At 32.1% G+C, this 21,042-nt stretch overlaps 1 protein-coding gene across 1 annotated transcript; it reads left to right on the top strand.

Moving 5' to 3' along the window:
* The first annotated feature begins 2,236 nt into the window (after positions 1 to 2,236).
* LOC126879726 (uncharacterized) lies at positions 2,237 to 7,308 on the top strand. Its single transcript, XM_050642936.1, has 2 exons — positions 2,237 to 2,610; positions 6,088 to 7,308. The coding sequence occupies exons 1-2, from the start codon at positions 2,579 to 2,581 to the stop codon at positions 7,178 to 7,180; spliced, it is 1,125 nt and encodes a 374-aa protein (XP_050498893.1). The 5' UTR covers positions 2,237 to 2,578; the 3' UTR covers positions 7,181 to 7,308.
* The last annotated feature ends 13,734 nt before the right edge of the window (positions 7,309 to 21,042 follow it).

Consider the following 21,042-nt stretch of genomic DNA (forward strand, 5'->3'; position numbering starts at 1 on the left):
GTAAAGGAGGCATTGTAATATATATTGTTACTGGAGAAAGGAAATCAAAAAATTGGAAGGCCCCTGTCCTGCAGTGATTTTTTTGTCAGCTGCACGGCAACAAGTTGCTTTTAAAATATCTCTTTGGTAAACCTGGATGGTAATACCAATGGACCACGTGCATTTCCGAGCCTCTTGGAAAACGACTGCGAGTGTGCGAAACTCTTTCTGTAGCTTTATCTTCAAAAATAGAATCATCAGTTGACGAATTCCGCAGGGACGATTTAGTACAGATCAAAAATACCTGTAAGATATTTGTCCACCAGTTAAAAGTGGTGTTTGTTAAGAACAACTTTCTAAGATACAGCCTGCAAAAATGGTTCATTTTCTCGCTGGCTTACCACTGCTTTCCGTATCTTTCGGTTGTATGTAACAACCGGAAACCCCTCGAGAATTTTACAAATACTGAGCCATTTTGTAATAAAAGTGTATGGGCTCATGTGGTTTTGCATTAAGCCTCAACCGTCATGCATTTATGGTGCAAGACATATATTCAAGACAATAAGACTCTGCCACCAGACCTCTTCTTACTACAACAATTAAAATATTTAGTCTACAAAAGCATTCAAAGATATGGATTATGGATACTTTAAGGGTTCAGAAAATATTATTCTGCCTATGTTATTTGACGAACGTGAATACAAACCAGAATACAAACTCTGATGGCAGTTATCTTATCAAGCACTTTTTTTGGTTCAGGCGACCATAAAAAATGAAAAAAAAAAGGATTTGACATATATTAGATGATTAGACTTTTTCATAAAAATCTCATTCTTATATTATAGCTCTGTGGCAGTGGAAAAAAAAATTAAATTATGTATAAAACAAAACACTGTGTACTAACTTGTCTTATCCTACAATGCGCTGGAATAAGTGTTACCCCTCCCTATTAACTTATTTATTTTTAAGATTTCAGCAAAACGCTCGGACATTTTTAAAATAATGATAGTATATTTCAAATAGCTCATTCTAAAGAAACTTTTTATTATTTTTATTATTATTTAAATACATATTATTTTTCTCAGTATTCGAAAAAAATTAATGCATTTAAAAATAATTTGACCAAAATTTTGCGCCTACGCTGTCAAAAAGTATTAACGCATTATACATTTTTGTAATCAGTATTTCAAAAGCTTTTAAATGAGGTGTCACATGATGTACTTTCCCATTTGAAAAAATCAAAGTTATGCCTGTCACCTGAAGAGCCATCGCGTAAAGTTCGAAACATTGATGCTATAATATACTAAGAATATTTTGAAAACCGACCTGTCCGGGCGTTTTGCTTATGTGCTAAAACTAAATAAGTTAACAGGGAGGGGTAACACTTATTCCAATATCTTTTCTGGAGTCAGGAAACTGAATTAAAAAAGAAAAAGAAAATAAAAACACATTACTTAACGGCCCACCCTACTATATACTATATATGTACATCCTGCCACGTCGTTTAGACAACTTCATAAGGCGTGAAATCGTACCTGAGCACGATGGATTGGTGAAGGGCAGAGGTACTAAAAAACATAATCTGCTTAGAATAAAAAACATGATAGAAAAATCTAGAGAATATCAGATCCTGATATTCATATAAATATGTTTTGTTTGTCATGCAAATGCCTTGCGTAATGTTAAATGGAACAAAAAGTAGAACATAGTGATGACAATGGATCATCACTAAAGGTAGATACATCCAACGGAATCAGATGGTTCACTATTATTTCACTAGGGTGAATGTTCTTTTTTAAGGGATGTTCATTTTGCTTTCCTTTCGTGTGTAATGTACCTACCTACTCATATGTACGATATTAATATACCTATGTATTTTTATATAGTTTTTAGTCACCCGGTATATGTTATTTACAATTATGAAAAGTGTCTCATGTTTAAATCACTAATATTTGCTATTAAAAATCAGAATCAATACTATTCATAATTATTTTTTCCCATTTAAAATAAATAAGTTTCTCTAGTTTATTTGTCTAATACTTCGTATCTATAAGTAACAATAATATATTTCGCCAATTTCTTTGTTCGATAAGCTATCCGTATTTGCTATTTTAATATTAATATTTGAGTCCAATCTCTTGTACTCAAATCCGTCCAAAACCTCGTTAAATGATTGTAGATAACAGAACCTATAAATTCATAGTTTTAAGAAATAAACGAAACATTTTAATTTTCATTTTCCAGTATAATAAATTAATCCACGTCATTCTACGTAATTTTATTCTAAAAAGTAGAATTAGTCCGGAGAAGAATTAGCAGCATAGTATTCCATAACAAAAAAGTGGTGTCAGAAATGGGATCTCAGTAACAGAGTTCCTCTGGTTGCTGAGAGAAAGAAAAGCTGAGGAAATTTCGAATTGGCTTATTTCCTTCGAGGAACCATTCGGAAGAAACTGTCAGTGTGGAAAATTCGCCACTACAACAACTGTTTACATTAGGGTCCAGTACAAATCCAGTTCCAAATCCAGTGCCAGCCCAAGTTACTACTACCCTATTGTAGTAACAATCTGAAGTAGAGGTGAACCAGGAATAAGAGACTATGCGACTAACCATAAAATTAATATTCTGCATGTAAGTACATTCTTTCTTAAATTCTGTCTCATCATTCACTAAATTATGAATCAAAATCCTATTCAGACTTTCAGTCCAAGAAGACTCATACATTCGAACAAAGCTCAAATTCTAACTCAAACAGTAATAAAATGATTCTAGCTCTCAGAACTGAAACAATTGTTCAAATGAATGTAATAAATAACGAATTAAGCGAAGGATTATGTCCCGAACGCGAAATCCTTAAAGGTGTATTTTTATGTCCTAGTGTTGTTAAGGTAAAAAATGATTTATTTTTACTTCAATCGTAAACACTACCGAAACGGATGTTGAATTAAAAGATATTCAAGTAGCAATAGAAAAAATTCCAAATTTACAAAGCAATGTAAACATACGAAAAATATCTTCTTATAAAGATAATACGAATTCTAACAGAATTGCTAAGTTAAAAAATGCCTTGAGAACAGATCATGTAAATAGCGAAGAAAAATTATCTTTAATTTCTATTTGCAAGGAGTACAATCACATATTTTATCTTGAAGGAGATCAACTTACCAGTACAAATGCCATAACCTGCAAAATTCCTTTAAATTCTAATGTACCTATTAGCACTAAATCATACAGGTATTCTGAAGTACACAAACATGAAGTAGAAACTCAAATAAAAGGTATGCTAGATCAAGGTATTATCGAAGAATCAACGTCGCCGTTTAATTCGCCCCTCTGGGTTGTACCAAAAAAGGCCGATGCTTCAGTAAAGAAAAAATGGCGAATTGTTATAGACTATCGACGACTAAATGATATTACTATAGGAGATTCATTTCCACTTCCGAATATAGTCGATATATTAGACCAATTGGGTCATTCAAAATATTTTTCAACAATAGATTTAACATCAGGATTTCACCAGATCGAAATGGATCCTGAGGATTCTCCAAAGACTGCTTTTTCAACTCCTTCTGGACATTATCAATATTCACGAATGCCATTTGGATTAAAAAATGCTCCCAGTATTTTTCAAAGGCTAATGAATACTGTCCTCTCAGGAATACAAAATTATAGATGTTTTGTCTATCTCGACGATATAGTCATTCATGCCGATACATTAGAATATCATAATAAAAGATTAAAAGAAGTATTCGAAAGATTGTCTACATTTAACTAAAAAATACAGCCAGATAAGTTCGAATTTTTTCGTCGCGAAGTAATGTATTTAGGACACTTAATAACTGAATTTGGTGTCAAACCGGACGAAAAGAAAATATGTGCTGTTACAGATTTTCCTATACCCAGAACACAAAAAGATATTAAAAGCTTTTTAGGTCTCACTGGTTATTATAGACGCTTTATAAAAAATTTTAGTGCTTTAACACAACCTTTAACAAAATTGCTGAGAAAAAATGTTGAATTTAATTGGACAAGCATTCAACAAGAGTCATTTGAGAACCTGAAATCAATACTTTGTTCAGAACCAATACTCCAATATTCAGATTTTACCAAACCCTTTGTCTTAACAACGGATGCTAGTAATTATGCAATAGGGTCCATACTTTCTCAGGGTAAAGTACCAGATGATTTACCTATTGCTTATGCTAGTCGTACCTTGAACAAAGCAGAGTCAAACTATAGCACAACAGAAAAAGAATTGCTTGCAATTGTATGGAGTGTTAAACACTTTAGACCATATCTGTACGGAAATAATTTTTTCATTTATACGGATCATAAACCACTCACATGGCTATTTAATGTAAAAGACCCTGGATCAAGACTTGTTAGGTGGAGATTAGCATTAGAAGAATATAGCTATGAAATTATTTATAAACCAGGTAAATTAAATCAAAATGCTGATTGTTTAAGTCGTCCTCCTTTAACCATATCTGAAACAAATATTTGTGAAGAAAACAAAAATCCGACAACAGTCACCTTACAAATAAACCAATTGAGTAAAGAAAATAATGACACTTATTCACAGTTCTTATCTAAATCCGAAACTATATTAATAACAAATGATAAAATAAAGGAAACAAGTGAAAAGATTACATCATTTTCACAAAATTTAGCATTGTTTGTTTCCGTAGATTTAAATTTTAATGAGGTCGTTCAAAAGCAAATAAATAAACAATTCAATCATATAGAAAAATTAGAAGCCAAAAATCCAAGACTAAATGACATTACATATGTATATTTCTGATCAAAATAAAAACTTTTATTACATCTTTATAAAAAATCATTATTGGGACAATATCTCTTACGAAGACATATTTAATTCCCTAGTAAAATTAAGAGACTGGTTATTAAACGATAAAATCTCAAAAATTTGCCTACCCAGAATAACTTTTAGCTACGATAAATTAAGTTGGGGAAAAATTAGATCTATGATTAGATTTATTTTTAGAAAAACCGATATATCTATTATTATTGTTCATGACATACTAAGAACTCCTGAACCTGAAGAAATAACTACAATATTACAAGAAAACCACACTAGTCCTACGGCTGGACACTCTGGTTTTCATCGGACATACAATCGTATAAAAAAATATTTCAGATGTAATAATATGAAAAATGATATAAAAAACTTTATAAAATCATGTGAATCTTGTCATAAAAATAAACTCGTTAGGAAAAAATTCGTAAAACCTGGAGATAACAACAACAAGCTCAAATCCATTAGAAAAGATATTTTTGACATAGTAGGTCCTTTACCTTTAACTCAGTCAGGCAACAAGTTCATATTAACATTACAAGATGACTTAACAAAATTTTCTCAAGCTTATGCAATCCCGAATCATGAAACGAAGACTATCGCTGAAAATCTAGTTCGTGGATTTATTTGCAAGTTTGGAAAACCCGATATAATAGTTACTGATCAAGGCCGAGATTTTACTTCTAAATTATTTGCTCAAATCGGCAAGCTTTTTAAAATCAAACATATAAATTGTCTTACTTATCATCCAGAATCAAATGCTGCATTAGAAAGGAGTCACGCTACTTTAGCAGACTATCTTAAACATTATATTAATGCTGATCAGTCCGATTGGGACGAGTGGCTAGATTTTGCTATGTTTTCATATAACACAACTAATCATACTTCAACCAAGTTCACACCATATGAACTAATATTTGGATATACACCTAATCTGCCTAGCAGTATAATAAGACCAGTAGAATTTAAATATACATATGAAGATTATCTAGATAATTTAACACTTAAGCTTAGAAAATCTCATGAATTGGCAAAAACAAATCTATTAGAATCTAAAGTAGTCAGTAAAAAATATTATGACCAAAAAATTAATGACACAATTTTCTCAGAAGGACAATTAATATATCTCCAAAATGAGCAAACAAAGAAAGGTCGAACGAAGAAACTTACACAAAATTATAATGGGCCATGTAAAATACTAGAGATAAGTTCTCCTGTAAATTGTACAATTTTAGTAAATAAAACACCAATAAAAGTTCACATGAATACATTGAAACATGCTTTTGTTTCAGGCATGTAATAATATGGTTGACAAATGATGAGCACATCTACAAGCAATACACCAACACTCCTATCAACAAATCACCTGGAATTTATTACGAACACATAAAAAATGTTCAATGTATTGAAACTCGTTGGAACATATTACGTCATATTCCTTTACAACCTTTTACAGACAAATTAAATTTTGTAGATCTCACCTATCAAAAGACATTAAGACTGTGTCAAAACAAACCAGTTCTTACTGAATTACTATTATGTGATACTTCACTAAAACTTTTGGGGCAAATCATACCTAGACTCTTCCAAGATGAACAAACTTTAAAAAATTTAATTCTGCATGAACATTCTAGACCAAAACGAGTTCTATTTAATGCAATTGGATCTGTTTTTAGGACTTTATTCGGTACCTTAGACAGTGATGATGCGGAAAATTTCAATAATGCTATTAACAAAGCTGAAATTAACGAAAATCATCTTCTTGATTTACTCAAACAACAAATTCATGTAGTAAAAGCCACGATTGCAAATTTTAATAACTCTATTACGAATCTAGACCGAAACAAAGTAATTTTTGATAAAAATTTCGAATCAATAACGAATTACACAGATAAAATTAATAATAAATATTTTAATTTAGACTTAAAACAAACAATAGAAGAGCATTTTACCTTACTAAATTTATTTATAACAGAATTACAACAAGAATATTCTGCTTTAATAAACATTGTTCTATTTGCAAGAAATAATAACCTTCATCCTTCTGTTATAACACTTGACCAACTAATTCAAGAATTATCTAAAACAGTAACGCATTTGCCTAGTACATCGACTTATCCATTTCCATTGACTATCGATTATGCTCATAAGTATTTCGAAATTATTTTACTTAAATATATATATTTTGATAACAAAATTTTAATTTCGGTTAGTATACCTTTGGTTAGTAATACTCATTATTCTCTCTTTAACCTAATATCTCTTTCTATAATTCATCCAACATTAAAGAAACTTACCTTTATTCTCCCATCTGTCAAATATCTTGTTCTTTCAGAAAATAGAAACATTTATCTTACTATTGATACATTAGAAGGCTGTTATTAATTAGATGAGGAAAAACTTATTTGCAAAAATCCTGATACTTTCCGATTTACACACGTTAATCCAGTTTGTGAAACCGAATTGTTAACTTCAATAACAAACATACCGTCTAGTTGCGATACTCGCATAATTCAAACGGAATACGAAATTTGGCATAAATTAAGTAAACCAAATTCTTGGATATACATTTTACCTAAACCAACAGATTTGACTTTAAGCTGTCAGACTAGTACGCCAATATCTATTGTTCTTTCAACCCCAGGTATTTTTTCTACCTCGAATAATTGCGAAACCTACACTAGATCAACTATCTTGATATCGGTCTCAAATCCAAAAGAAAGTAATTTTCAGTCTATCATTCCAGATTTATCCCTTCCAGAAGTCTGTTGTGATGATATTAAGATACATAATGAATCCAAATTACACCTTGTTCCCTTACAATTAAATAATCTCGGCCGAGATGCATTAAATTTAGCAAGCCATAAACTAGATAATTTAGAGAAAATGGTAGCAGAAACAAATATTAATTTTTCAGACACAATAAAAAATAGTTCTTATTTCACTTATGTAATCTTAATTTTGATAAAATGTCTGTTACTTTATATCTTATACAGGATAATTAAATATTTCTACCGACGACTTCGTCGAAATTCGTCACGTAGTTGTCAACAAATCACAAATTGTTTAACACTAAATATATGCCAAAGTAAACGAAAACATGTAAATGAGACAGATTTAAGTATAGAGTGTAAACATCATAAAGACAATTACAGTGAATCCAAAAAGTGCGAAGAGACTAGTTTCACAGAAACTACACCGATAAGACGAAGTGAAATATTATCAAGACTAAAAGAAAATATTTAAATGTGTCAAAACAAAATAATAATGTAACACATGTTTTTACCATTTGAATGAAAATTTCTTTAACAATTATTTTCATTCTTACAAAAGGAGGTGTAATGTACCTACCTACTCATATGTACGATATTAATATACCTATGTATTTTTATATAGTTTTTAGTCACCCGGTATATGTTATTTACAATTATGAAAAGGGTCTCATGTTTAAATCACTAATATTTGGTATTAAAAATCAGAATCAATACTATTCATAATTATTTTTTTTTTTTTTTTTTTTATTTAAAGTAAGCCGCATCAACCATATTGGTTATTAGCGGATGGATTTAGTGTATACAATAATGACTAAAAATTACATAATTATATGTGGTACAATATGTTACTGTCTCTTAAAAATTTCACAATATTTTCACTGGTACAGACACTAAAGATCTCCGTTATAACTGATGGTATGTTATAAGTTAGTCTTTCAGCATTATATTTGGGACACTCTGTTAATACATGTTTCACTGTTAACGGCACATCACAACTCGTACATTTTGGTTGAGGTTCCTTCTTCATTAGATATTCATGTGTAAGTTTGCTGTGTCCTAATCGAAGCCTGGTTAATACTACCTGAAAGAAACGGCTAGGAGTGTTGTTATTCCATCGTCCAAAATTTGGTTTTATTTCTTTCAACTTTGAAGATTTTTCTTCCCAAAATTTAGTCCAATTACATATAAGCTTTTGTTTGAAATACGGTTTGAGATCTTCTGCTAGTGGTTTCATTATCGGTCTGATATTTGGAGAATTTGCTATTTCTCGAGCGTTTTTATCAGCTAGTTCGTTTCCTTTAATGCCTATATGTGACGGTACCCACACGAAGACTAATGTTTTGTTCTTCAGCTGCTGCATCTTGTTTTTAATTAATTTAGCAATCGGGTTGCAGGTGTACATTTTTGATAGTATATGGAGGGAATTAATTGAGTCAGTAATAATAAGGAATTTTTCTGATTTGACTGTTTGTATATGGTTTAGAGCTCTGTATATTGCATACATTTCTCCAGTTATCACAGTGGATTCTGTGGGCAATTTGAAGCTTTTTATTGTGTCTCTTATGACAAATGACGATCCTACACCAGAAGTTGTTTTAGATGCATCTGTGTAAACTTGGATATATTCAGGGAAAGAAGAAAGTATTCTATTATAATTGCTTATAAATATTTGTGGATTGGTTTCGGATTTATGGTATGATAATAGTTGTAAATTTAAAGTAGGCAAAGGTATTAACCAGGGAGGTGCCGTGTTTACATTTGCTGAATGTGTTGAGGGAAAGTTAAAAATTTCAATAGAGTTTAAAATGTTTTTGATCCTTAATTGAAATGGTAAATGTGTCCTTATGTTGATATTAGATAACGATGACTGAATAAGAAAAGGGTTGTCAGGTTGTAATGATGATTGTTTTGAAACGTAAGATAAACTAAGTAATTTTCGTCGTTCATGTAATGATGGCTCTCCAAGTTCCCACTCGAGGCTTGCAACAGGAGTTGTTCTGTAAGCTCCAGATATTATGCGTAATGCATTGTTGTGTATAATGTCTAAGATTTTTAAATTTGACTTTGACGCTGAAGAATATGCAATACATCCGTAGTCCAATTTTGATCGGATTAGGCTTCTATACAACAGTAGTAATGTATCTCCGTCAGCACCCCATTGTTTGTTGGCTAAACATTTAAGAAGATTTATACCATTTTGACATGATATTGCCAATTGCTTAATATGTGATTTCCAACTTAAAGTTTCGTCGAATGTTAAACCTAAATATTTTATCTCTGTACATCGTTTCAATAACTTTGTGCCGAATTTTAAGGTAGGTATGTTAGTGTGAACAGGCTTTTTGGAAAAAATAATATATTGTGTCTTGTCAGCTGAAAAATTGAATCCACTCGTATTAGACCAACTATCAATTTTGTTTAGTTCTTCTTGTAAAAATTTGACCATGGAATTAATATTTTTTCCTTTGACGAACATTATCATGTCATCAGCATATAATCTAGCCTGTGCAGGTCTCTTGAGATTTTTTATAACATCATTCATTGCAATTAAAAAAAGTGTAGGGCTAATTACAGATCCTTGTGGTGTTCCATTGTCCTGAGACTTAATAGTAGAATGTTCTCCATTACTTCGTACTGAAAATTTGCGTTGATGTAGAAAGTTATTCAAAAATGCTAACATGTTTCCTTGAATTCCCCAAGTCTGTAGCTTTTTTAATATTCTGTATCGCCATGCCAAATCAAATGCTTTGTTGATATCAAAGTAAACAGCTATGCATTTCTGTTTGTTACAGAAGGCTTCATTAATTTGACTTTCTAAATGTAAAACATTATCTGTAGTGGATCTTAAGGGACGAAATCCAGCTTGTTCCGGTATGAGTAAATTGTGATGTTCCAAATGCCACATAAGTCTATTATTTATTATTTTCTCTAGCAATTTGCAAGTAGAACATGTAAGTGATATTGGCCTATATGATTCTGCTGCTGTTGCCGGCTTATTAGGTTTTAGAATAAGGATGACAATAGCTTGTCTCCATAAGTCGGGAAATTTTTGTTTACACCAGATTATGTTAAAAAGGTTCAATAGGAAGTCTAAAGCTTCGTTAGGTAACTGTTGTAGGAATATTGCGGGTATGTCATCTGGGCCTGGTGATGTGTTTTTTAACATTTGGACAGCTTCTAACAGTTCTGTTTTATTAATTGGAGTATTTATATCATCGTTACTAGCTACAACTTCTATTGGATTTGCTTCTTCTTCTTCCCGATAACGTAAAAAAATATTGTTGTAATTTTCATTTGTAGACTCTTGTCTGTATGTTTCAGCTAATTCTTCTACAATTTTTTTGTTTTCAATAATTAGGTTTCCATTTCGTTCTAGGTATTTTATTCCATTTTGTGTATTGACGCCAGCTATTTTCTTTACTTTTTTCCATGCGGATGACATGTTAGTATTCCTGTTAATACTTTGAACGTATTTTTTCCAAGACTCTTTTTTAGATCTGGTAGTAATTAATTTTGCATATGCCCTTTTTTTCCTTAGCTCTATCAAGTTCTCATTAGTTTTATGTCTTTTGAAAGTATTTAATGCTTTTTTACTTTGCTTTATTGCCAATTCACACTCTTCATTCCACCAGGGAACAACTTTGTTTTTTGCTATGTACTTTGTTTTTCCCATTGCAATTGTGGCGGCTTCAGTGATTAAGTTATTAAACAATTTTAAAGTTAAGTTTATGTCTTCTTCACTTCTAGGGATATTTGATATTTCTTCGGTAATTTTTGTTTTAAAGATGTTCCAGTTGGCTTGCTTAATTTTCCACTTTTGAAAAGGATTGGTTTTTGTTGTGGGGTTGGAAATTTTTGTTATTATTATTGGATAATGATCACTTCCATATAAATCGTCTACGGTTTGCCATGTATGATTTAGTAACGTCGATGGGTCAGAAATAGACAAGTCAATTGCTGAAAAATTTCCAGAAGCTGCGTCGAAACGAGTTTTAGCTCCATCGTTCATTATTGTTAAATTCAGGCTATTGATTATGTTTGCTAATAACTTTCCATTTTTAGTAGTTTTTTCGGAACCCCATAGGAGATTATGGCTATTAAAGTCACCAAGAATTAATTTTGGTGATGGAATTTGCATAATTAAGTCGGAAAGTTCATTTCCTTGGATATTATGGTTCGGGGGAATATAAATATTACATATGTTCATTTTTTGATTAGTAACTGTTGTTACTGTTACTGCTATTGCTTCTAAGTTTGTATTAATTGTGATTCTGTGTACTTGTAAATCGGTTTTAGTATATATTGCAACACCACCACTGGCATGATTTGTCTGTCTATTTTGATAGTAGACATTATATGACTTCAAGTCACACACATTGTTGTCTTTAAAATTAGTTTCTTGAAGACATATAATATCAGGAGAATATTTCCTAATTAAAACCTGAAATAAGGGTAGGCGGGTGTGAAAACTGTTTAAATTCCACTGTAAAATATTATTATACATGAATTATATTTTTATTTAAATAATTAGTTTTGAGATACATCACTGTCGAAGTCAGATGAAACAGAAAGTCGGAGCACTTCTTTAGTTAATTTTTTAGTTAGTCTAGTACATTTGATTTTCATTTTTCGATCTTCAGTCTGCGAATGTATTGCATTTATCATATCTATAAGAGATGGAATATTTTCGGTATAGTCTTTAGCAATGCTTAATGCATCACTACTACCGTGAGTATTCTCTAATAGGTCAGTGAATTGTTGACTATCGAGTGGGAACTTAGGATTGTGGTTGTCAATGAAATTGATTATGTTTTGGGGCAGTTCTCGAAATTCTAATGAGGGTTTGCCTTCCGACTTCAACTTTTTCTTTGGAGCTTTTGGGACAGGTTTTGTAAAGTAAGAGTTTGCTTCTGAGGAATTAGTAATATCTGGTGTATCTTCTGGACTAGATGTTGCATTTCGTTTAGAGGTCGTAGGATTAGTTATTGAAGTTGTTTGAACTTCAAAAGAAGTGGGTATGTCGTGATTAGGCTCATTGAGTATAGGAGTAATTGGTGTTTGTTCACATATCATTTCAAAGTTAGTAGTATTTGATATAGACTCACTTGAATTATTGCTGTCTGAGGGATTGTCTAGAGAGGAACTTTGTTGTTGTGATTTAGTATATGGAGTAGGAGCTTGGAGTTGGAGGCTGGCACATCGTGATGCCAAATGACCTGGTAGTTTGCACTTATAACATAATGTATCTGTTGTAAGATATATGTGATATGTTAAGTCATCATGATAAATTTCTAATACTTCGGGAATTTGGAAATTATCTTCTGGAGGAGATATGTACACCTGCCTTCGAAAACTAAGTATGTGACTATACGCTGGATCAGGTGCTCCAATTCGTAAGAATGTGATAGGTGACATTAGCTGTAATCCAATAGTTTTTAACTTGGTTTCCAATAAATTATGTGGAATTGTGGGACTTACGTTGGATAGAACAAGTCTTTGTGATGGGGTAACTAGCTTTCTTACTGGTATTACTGTGTTATTAATTTTAATAGAATTATGTTCTTTTAAAAATTTGTCTACCACTGATTTACTTGATAAGTATACACAAACACGGTTGTTTGAAATCTTGGATGAAAATATAATGTTTTTTGGATCTACAATTGGTCCGAGTTCTAATAAGTAATCTTGTAGTTTGAGGCCCTCTATTGCAGAAAAGATAATTCCCTGTTCTTTGCTTGGATAAGTTATTGGTGAATGAGTCAATGCTGTAGAATATTTTTTAGTGTTTGGTGAGTTATCAGTATCAATAATACCATTGCTGTTATTATTATTCATTTTGGTCGTTTTCGATTTTTCGGTTTCATTAATTTGGCTGAGTACGGACCTGTTTTATTTAAAAGTTGACGAACAACCAGATTTTGATAATTGCTCTTTTTATTCTAACCAAATTGTTAGGTTAGTCAGAACAATGGTCAGTTTATTATCATGCAATCAAACAAAATGAGAGTTTTCTTTACTCACGTATGATTTCCTGCACTTAAATAATCACTATTATCACTTTAGTAGTAATTTTAACTTGTTAATTAACGATTTTTACTAATATTATTTCAGAGCTGTTTATAAAACCAGTTGCTGGTAACACGATCAGGTCTGGAATGATAATTATTTTTTCTTATTTAAAATAAATAAGTTTCTCTAGTTTATTTGTCTAATACTTCGTATCTATAAGTAACAATAATATATTTCGCAAATTTCTTTGTTCGATAAGCTATCCGTATTTGCTATTTTAATATTAATATTTGAGTCCAATCTCTTGTACTCAAATCCATCCAAAACCTCGTTAAATGATTGTAGATAACAGAACCTATAAATTCATAGTTTTAAGAAATAAACGGAACATTGTAATTTTCATTTTCCAGTATAATAAATTAATCCACGTCATTCTACGTAATTTTATTCTAAAAAGAAGAATTAGTCCGGAGAAGAATTAGCAGCATAGTATTCCATAACACGTGTTTGAACACGGATCACACAAAATGATCATTTAATAAGGAAGGAAAACGGCGACGCTGGTGGGTGCGACCATGGATTTCAAGAAGAGAGCTTCTGGAAGCCTCAAACACGTTACTAAGAGAACTGGCTGAAAAGGATTTTATGTCATATTGCAATCATCGTCGAATGGATACAAATAAATTATAAGAACTTTTTCTTATGATTGCTCCGACAATACAAAAAGAAGATACTTTACTGAGAGACTGTATAACTTCGCAAACAAAACTTCAAACTGTACTCAAATAAATAATGAACGATTTAACAGCATTTGCACGTACCGACATAATATTTATAAATATAAATTTTATGATTCCAAAGACATTATTTTTTTTCACGTGCAATCTCCGCGCGGAGATAAGATCGTCCCCGTTCTAACTGAATTAATAAACTACTCTGTATCCACAGGAACATTTCCAAATATACTAAAGATGGCCAAGGTAGTTCCAGTTTACAAAAGAGGAGAAAAAAATCTCCTGTCTAACTACAGAGGAATAACACTTTTAAGTGTCTTTGCAAAAACATTTGAAAAGGCTGTTTATAACCAAATTATGCCTTATTTAAATAATGAAAATATTATTACGAGTAAACAACATGGTTTTCGGCCGGGGCATTCCTGTGAGACCGCCACTATCGAGTTTGTACAATCTATCCATGATAAAATTGATAAAAATTTATTTACATATGGTTTGTTCTTTGATTTATCGCTGCATTTGACTGTTTAAAACCGGAGTTTTTGCGTGAAAAACTTGAGGCAGTCGGTATCAGAAATCCAGTGAATTCTTGGATACTCTCATATGTTTGTAATCATCCGTTTTACGTTGCGATAAACAATGTATATTCTGATATCTTTCACAATAGCCTAGGAACTCCTCAAGGAGGAATATTAGGTCCACTACTTTTTCTTTTATATGTAAATGACTTACCAGAGTATTTTAGAGAACATAAAGACCTATTTATGTATGCCGATGACACCAGCATGATAGTTTCCGCAGAAACTTTGGAGCAAGTAGTTATAAAAGTAAAATATTTAACAAGGCTATTCAAGGAGTGGTGTGATAGGAATGGATTGGTTGTAAATTTGGAAAAAACCAAGATTGTAAACTTTTCATACGGTGAGAGAAGAACGACCCAACCCGTTTTTGAACTTAAAATCAGTAACAGAGATGTGGTAGTCAACACAGCAACATATACAACATTTTTAGGCACAGTTATAGACGCTAATTTAAGTTTCGATAAACACATAGATCATTTATGTAAGCAGCTTAATAAGACGTATTTTGCGATAGCGGCATTAAAAAATGATATGCCATCAAGTACATTGATCTCTGTTTACTATGCGCAGGTATATTCCCGTATCGCGCAGAACATCATTATTTGGGGCCGGGCTTCCGAAAGTATGCGCATCTTTCTCTTACAGAAGCGTATTATCAGACGAATTTTTGACATAAATTACCGTGACAGTTGTCAGGAAGTTTTCAGAAAGAAAAGAATTCTTACGGTACCTTCCGTGTATATATATAAACTGTTAACTTTTATTTTCCAGAAGGTTGAACTGTTTAAGAAAAATAGCGATCTTCATTCACACTTCACGAGGAACTGTGACAAAATTCGTTTGATGAAATGTAACCATGCCGGTTTTAAAAAATCCCCTTACTATACTGGTCCTTCTCTATATAATAGACTACCGCTAAGTTTAAAAAATCAAAATAACTTAAGAAAATTCCAAAAAGAGCTGAAAGAGTTTTTGTTGAATAATGCATTTTACTCCTTGGACGAATTCATCCAAGAGACAGCTGGGTAGTCGCGGATATGAGAGTATTGTATTATTTCTGTTTTTGTTTTGTATTTTAAGTGTGCAAGTGATTTGTGTAATTTGTATACTTTTTATGTAATATTTATTATGTAATTCGATATTGACTTACCTTCATACATGTATGACACAAAAGGTGAATAAATTATTTATTATTATTATTATAGTCTACAATAGAAAAATGGGTGGAAATGCATTATTGCATTTTAAAGTGTCCTTTTTGTCCAAAGTAGTCTGGACAAAATTATGTCGGGCACCCCTTGTTGTTATTAGGATTAATCGCACACGGACTCGGCTTTCTGACTCGGAAAACAGCGTGCACTATGGATGCGCCCTAAGATTCTGAAACTGTTGTCTTCTGACATGTTTATGTTTAAGTTAAATGTTATGTTTATAGATGGGATTAGCCACAGTTTGGTTGTAAGATATTTACATTATTACCAAAAAAATACTTGACGTTTCGATTTCCACCCTGGAAATCGTTTTCAAAAAAAATTTAAGAGACTTTTTTGAGAGAGCTGTGTGTAACGGCCAATTGTTATTGTTGCGGTTATGTTATACCTCAGTCAAAAAAAATTTAGGTTCCTAATGTACTTGCCTTGATGGTTTTAGGTAACAGCCAGCTTTAGTTGGAATGGTATTAGGGTGGATATTTTTATGCTTTATGATACATCAGATTCTGCGTATTTTGTGCAATAATTCTATATTTTTCTTCATTTAGTATGAAGAGAGCTGTTTCTCTGTTTTTATTTATTTCTTTTTCATGTAGATTTTCTGCATGAATATTGAATGCCTGCTTTCCTTGTGGTCTGTATTTGCATATCTTTTTTTTTGGACTGAGGTGGAACGCTCTTAGCTGACTAGGGAAGATGTCCCTAGTACTGTTGGACTCGGACAGGAGAGGAGAACACGCCAGGGCACACATACAGGAGTATGGTCCATGCGTCCCGCGTGCCCCTTATAACCAGCCGCCTACCAACTAAAACCACGCCCTCTTTCGACCCGGAATATCCCTGAACGTGTTCAGTGGATGAACGAAAAACGAAACACATGGATATTCCGCGCAGTCTAAAAAGGATGTCTGAAAATATCTTACGTGTTAAAAAATCCTATTATGCTTGCCTAGAAGCGACAGGCACATAGCAGGAGGTCTGTATCTGAAGTTTGAATAACTGAACCCAAAGCACCTGCCTAAAAGTGGCTTGTGGACAGAGCCTATTTTACTTTAAATCAGGCCCGAGGCACTACTTAATTTTCGGGCCCCTAACAAAAATTTATATAAATGGTAATATTAATAATAACTTTTTCCACCTACCTCTACCGAAAGTTTACTTTTCCGGACCTGATTGTAGGGAGCAAAGTTGTACTTTTCCTCCCTAGGGAGGAAAATATTTTTCCTCCCTAGGGAGGAAAAGTAAAAGTGACGTCATGGTATTTCATTCGTGAAATATAACTTATTGACGCCCTGTACAATACCTATTTTCTATTACGTAAGTATCTATACATTTTAACATTTATTTAAAAACACTGTATTTTGCAGAATGGTAAAAAAACAGTAAATTGTTATTCTGATTTAACAATGTTTACATTAATAATTTGACTTATATTTGACAGTTGACAGTTATATTGTACTTACTTGTTAGTTTTAGTTCTAATAAATTTTGTTGGTTAGTTACATAAATAAATTAAGTAAAAATGAAAAAATGACTTGTTATTTGAGGAAGGTGGAAAAACCATATGTATAACATGGGAGTAAAGTGCCTTTTCCTCCCTTGAATGATTACTGCCCTCCGCTACGCGTCGGGCAGTAAACTTCATTCTCGGGAGGAAAAGTAGCACTTTCCTCCCTTGTTATACAAATAGCTATTTTTATGGCTGGTATTATAAACGACAAATAAATCATCAAATAAGTATCTGTGGGATAAATTTACTCTGCTACTAAATCGACAAGTTAATTAAATTCCGTATTATAAAGTAAAACTACCAAGTAAATAACTAACCAATGAATAAAATATTTATAGACAACTATTTGTAGTTGATTAGTATAATTACAGATGGCGCTGTACAAAATATGTATAAGAAATAAGAAAAATATTAAATAAATTAGGTTAATTTTATTTCTGTCACTTCCTGAAGTGTCATCGCGTGTTTTTTTAAATTAGAAATATATAAATTATTATCAAAACATGGACAAGGCTGAAAAGAAACGAGAGTGAGGAAAAAATTACACAGAGCAGGAGAAAGAAAACCTTTTAGAAATTGTAAAACAATATTTGAATGTAATTGAAAATAAACTAAGGGATGGCACAAGTGTAAAATTGAAGAATGAAGTATGGGAAGTTATCACCGAAATGCAACGGCACAAAGTGGTATACGAAATGCAGGCCAGTGAAGACTTCTTTATGATAGTATTAAAAAAAAAAGCCAGAAAAGATAAGGCCAATCAAAAAGTGGAAATTTACAAAACCGGTGGCGGTTCAAATAAATTTCAAGAGTCAGACTCCATTGGGGAGAAATATTTATCTATGGCTAGTACTAGTGGAACGCAGGCAATAGTAAATATTTATGATAGCACCGCTCCATTTGATGAACTTCTTCGTCATGAAGGTGGGGTTGCACAAGTTGCTGAAAAAGTACAGGATCAAGGTAGTCTTGAGCAATGCACAGAAAATGAACCTCTTAAACTACCGGAAAAGTGTAAAAGACTTAATTATGTATCAGGGGTCCCGCATCACAAAAAAAATAAGTGTGAAGAAGGTTCAGAAAAGGAAAAAATTAAATTAAAAATTCTTCAAATTCGACAAGAAAAGGAAGAGTTAAGTAGAGACATTTTAAAATTAGAAAAACAGAAACTAGAGCTGGCAGTTAAAGAAAAGATTCTACAACTAAGACATCAGTATGGGGATGAGTTCGAGAATTTAAAAAATTAATGCCCGTTCTCCTAATTTTATTTTATTTTTTTGTAAATTAGTTATTAGTGTCATCTTTAGTTTATTTCGCAGATTTATTACCAGAGATTAATTGTGTTGACTCAAAGAGTGACTTGTTTTGAGAATTGTCAACACTTTTTTGTTAAACTAGAAATATAATATAAATAAATAAAAAACTCATAATTCTTATATTACGTTTTATTGCATTGTAAATAATTTTAAAATAAACATTTTATTTAATTATTAAATGCAGTGCCAATGACAGCATTTCTTACAGCAAAATTATCTTGATTTCTAGGAACGTAGTTTAAATTTTGATCTTCTGCTTCTGCATTATTATTGTCATCTTCACTATCAATAACCACATCATTTCTTCTTCTACATATATTATGCAATACACAAATTGCCACTATAATTGGAATAGCTCTATTTACATTGACTCTTAGTCCTGTAGACAAACAAGGAAACCTCCTCTTTAAGACACCAAACATCCTTTCAATTGTGTTCCGTGTACGAATATGTGCAGAATTGTATTTTCTTTCAGCTGGTGTTTGTGGATCATGTAAGGGTGTTAAAATATATTTTCGGCATGGATAGCCACTGTCACCCAGTAAATATGTGTCACCAAACTCGTTGTTTTCAAACTGAGCTCTTATCAGAGAATTATCAAATACATGACTATCGTGGGAGGAACCAGGCCATCTAGCAACTACATCCATTACATTTAAATTTGCATCACAAACCATCTGTACATTTATTGAAAAATACCCCTTTCTGTTACGAAAAGTTTCAGCTGCGTTCCCACCAGGTGACTGTATTCGAATGTGAGTGCCATCAATTGCGCCAATAACATTTGGAAATCTGGCAATGTTGTAAAATTGTGCACAAATTTCACGTCTTTTGTGTAAAAGTCTAGGCATTTCAATAAATCTGGGTCGCAACCTTGCAATGGTGTGGCTAACTTTATGTACAATTCTAGAAACTGTAGCCTTTGTAACATTGAAATGGTCACCAATATTAATTTGAAAAGACCCACAAGCAAAGAAACGAAGTGTAATCAGCACTTGATTTACGGCAGATATATATTTATTTCTAGCAGTCAAAGGATTGATGTCGTCTTCTATCAATGTTAGAAGGTAGCGAACGGAATTTTTCGTTAATCTAAATCTACTCTTAAACTCTTCTTCAGTGTATGTGTTGATCGGATCTTGTCTAATTTTAAAAACTCGAGCCCTCCGCCGTCTTATTATTTGCTCTGGTTCGGACCGGTCACTGTCAACACTAGACACAGTTGGAGAATTAACATCTGACACTGAGGATACTGAGGACATTTCTAAATATTTAAGTATATATTTACAAACAGAAAATGATTATAATCCTTATAATCTAAAACTTAACCTTACTTATATTAGGTATATTATATTTTCACAGCAGCCGAAAACACATTGAAACTGTCATTACTGTCATATTTACTTGTTAAATAAAATTTACTTGGTAGAAAACTAAAGAATAGTTTATTTCGCAGATTTACTACCCGAGTTAATTTACTTTGCGTTTATAATACGCAAATCTGTAGAATAAGTTGTTTTACTTTCAAACTAAATTTTACTTGGTAAGTTAAATGTTTTATAATACTGGGCATAAATGTATTAATTATTTAATAGAAATATAGTTGCACCAAAAATTTAAATTTTTAAGATTGCAATTTTTAATTAATAAAATTTTTAATATTGAATATTGCAATAAATAAAATTTATATTTCAATAATTAAACATTGTTTGAAGTGCAAAACTACCGTGGAGTTTCTCTATACTATGTATAGCATATAAAGTCCTCACGTAAGTATATTATAAACCAGCGACTCCAACCACTAGCAGAAAATATTATTGGAGCGTTTCAGACGGGCTTTAGACGGGGAAGATCGACAATATGGACCAAATATTTACAGTTAAGCAGGTTTTTAGCAAATCATGGGAATACGACATTGATGTTCACAACGTGTTTGTAGACTTCAAACAGACATACGACTTAGTCGAAAGGAAGAGACTATACTTTGGCTGAATTCGCAATACCACACAAGCTAATTAGGCTCATTAAAGATACAATGGATTTAACTCAGGCATGTGTATGAGCACAAAACCACCTGACAGACTTTTTCAAAATCTCGCAGCGATTGAAGCA

This window comes from Diabrotica virgifera, chromosome 2, assembly GCF_917563875.1.
Source record: "Diabrotica virgifera virgifera chromosome 2, PGI_DIABVI_V3a".
In the NCBI taxonomy this organism is placed as follows: domain Eukaryota; kingdom Metazoa; phylum Arthropoda; class Insecta; order Coleoptera; family Chrysomelidae; genus Diabrotica; species Diabrotica virgifera.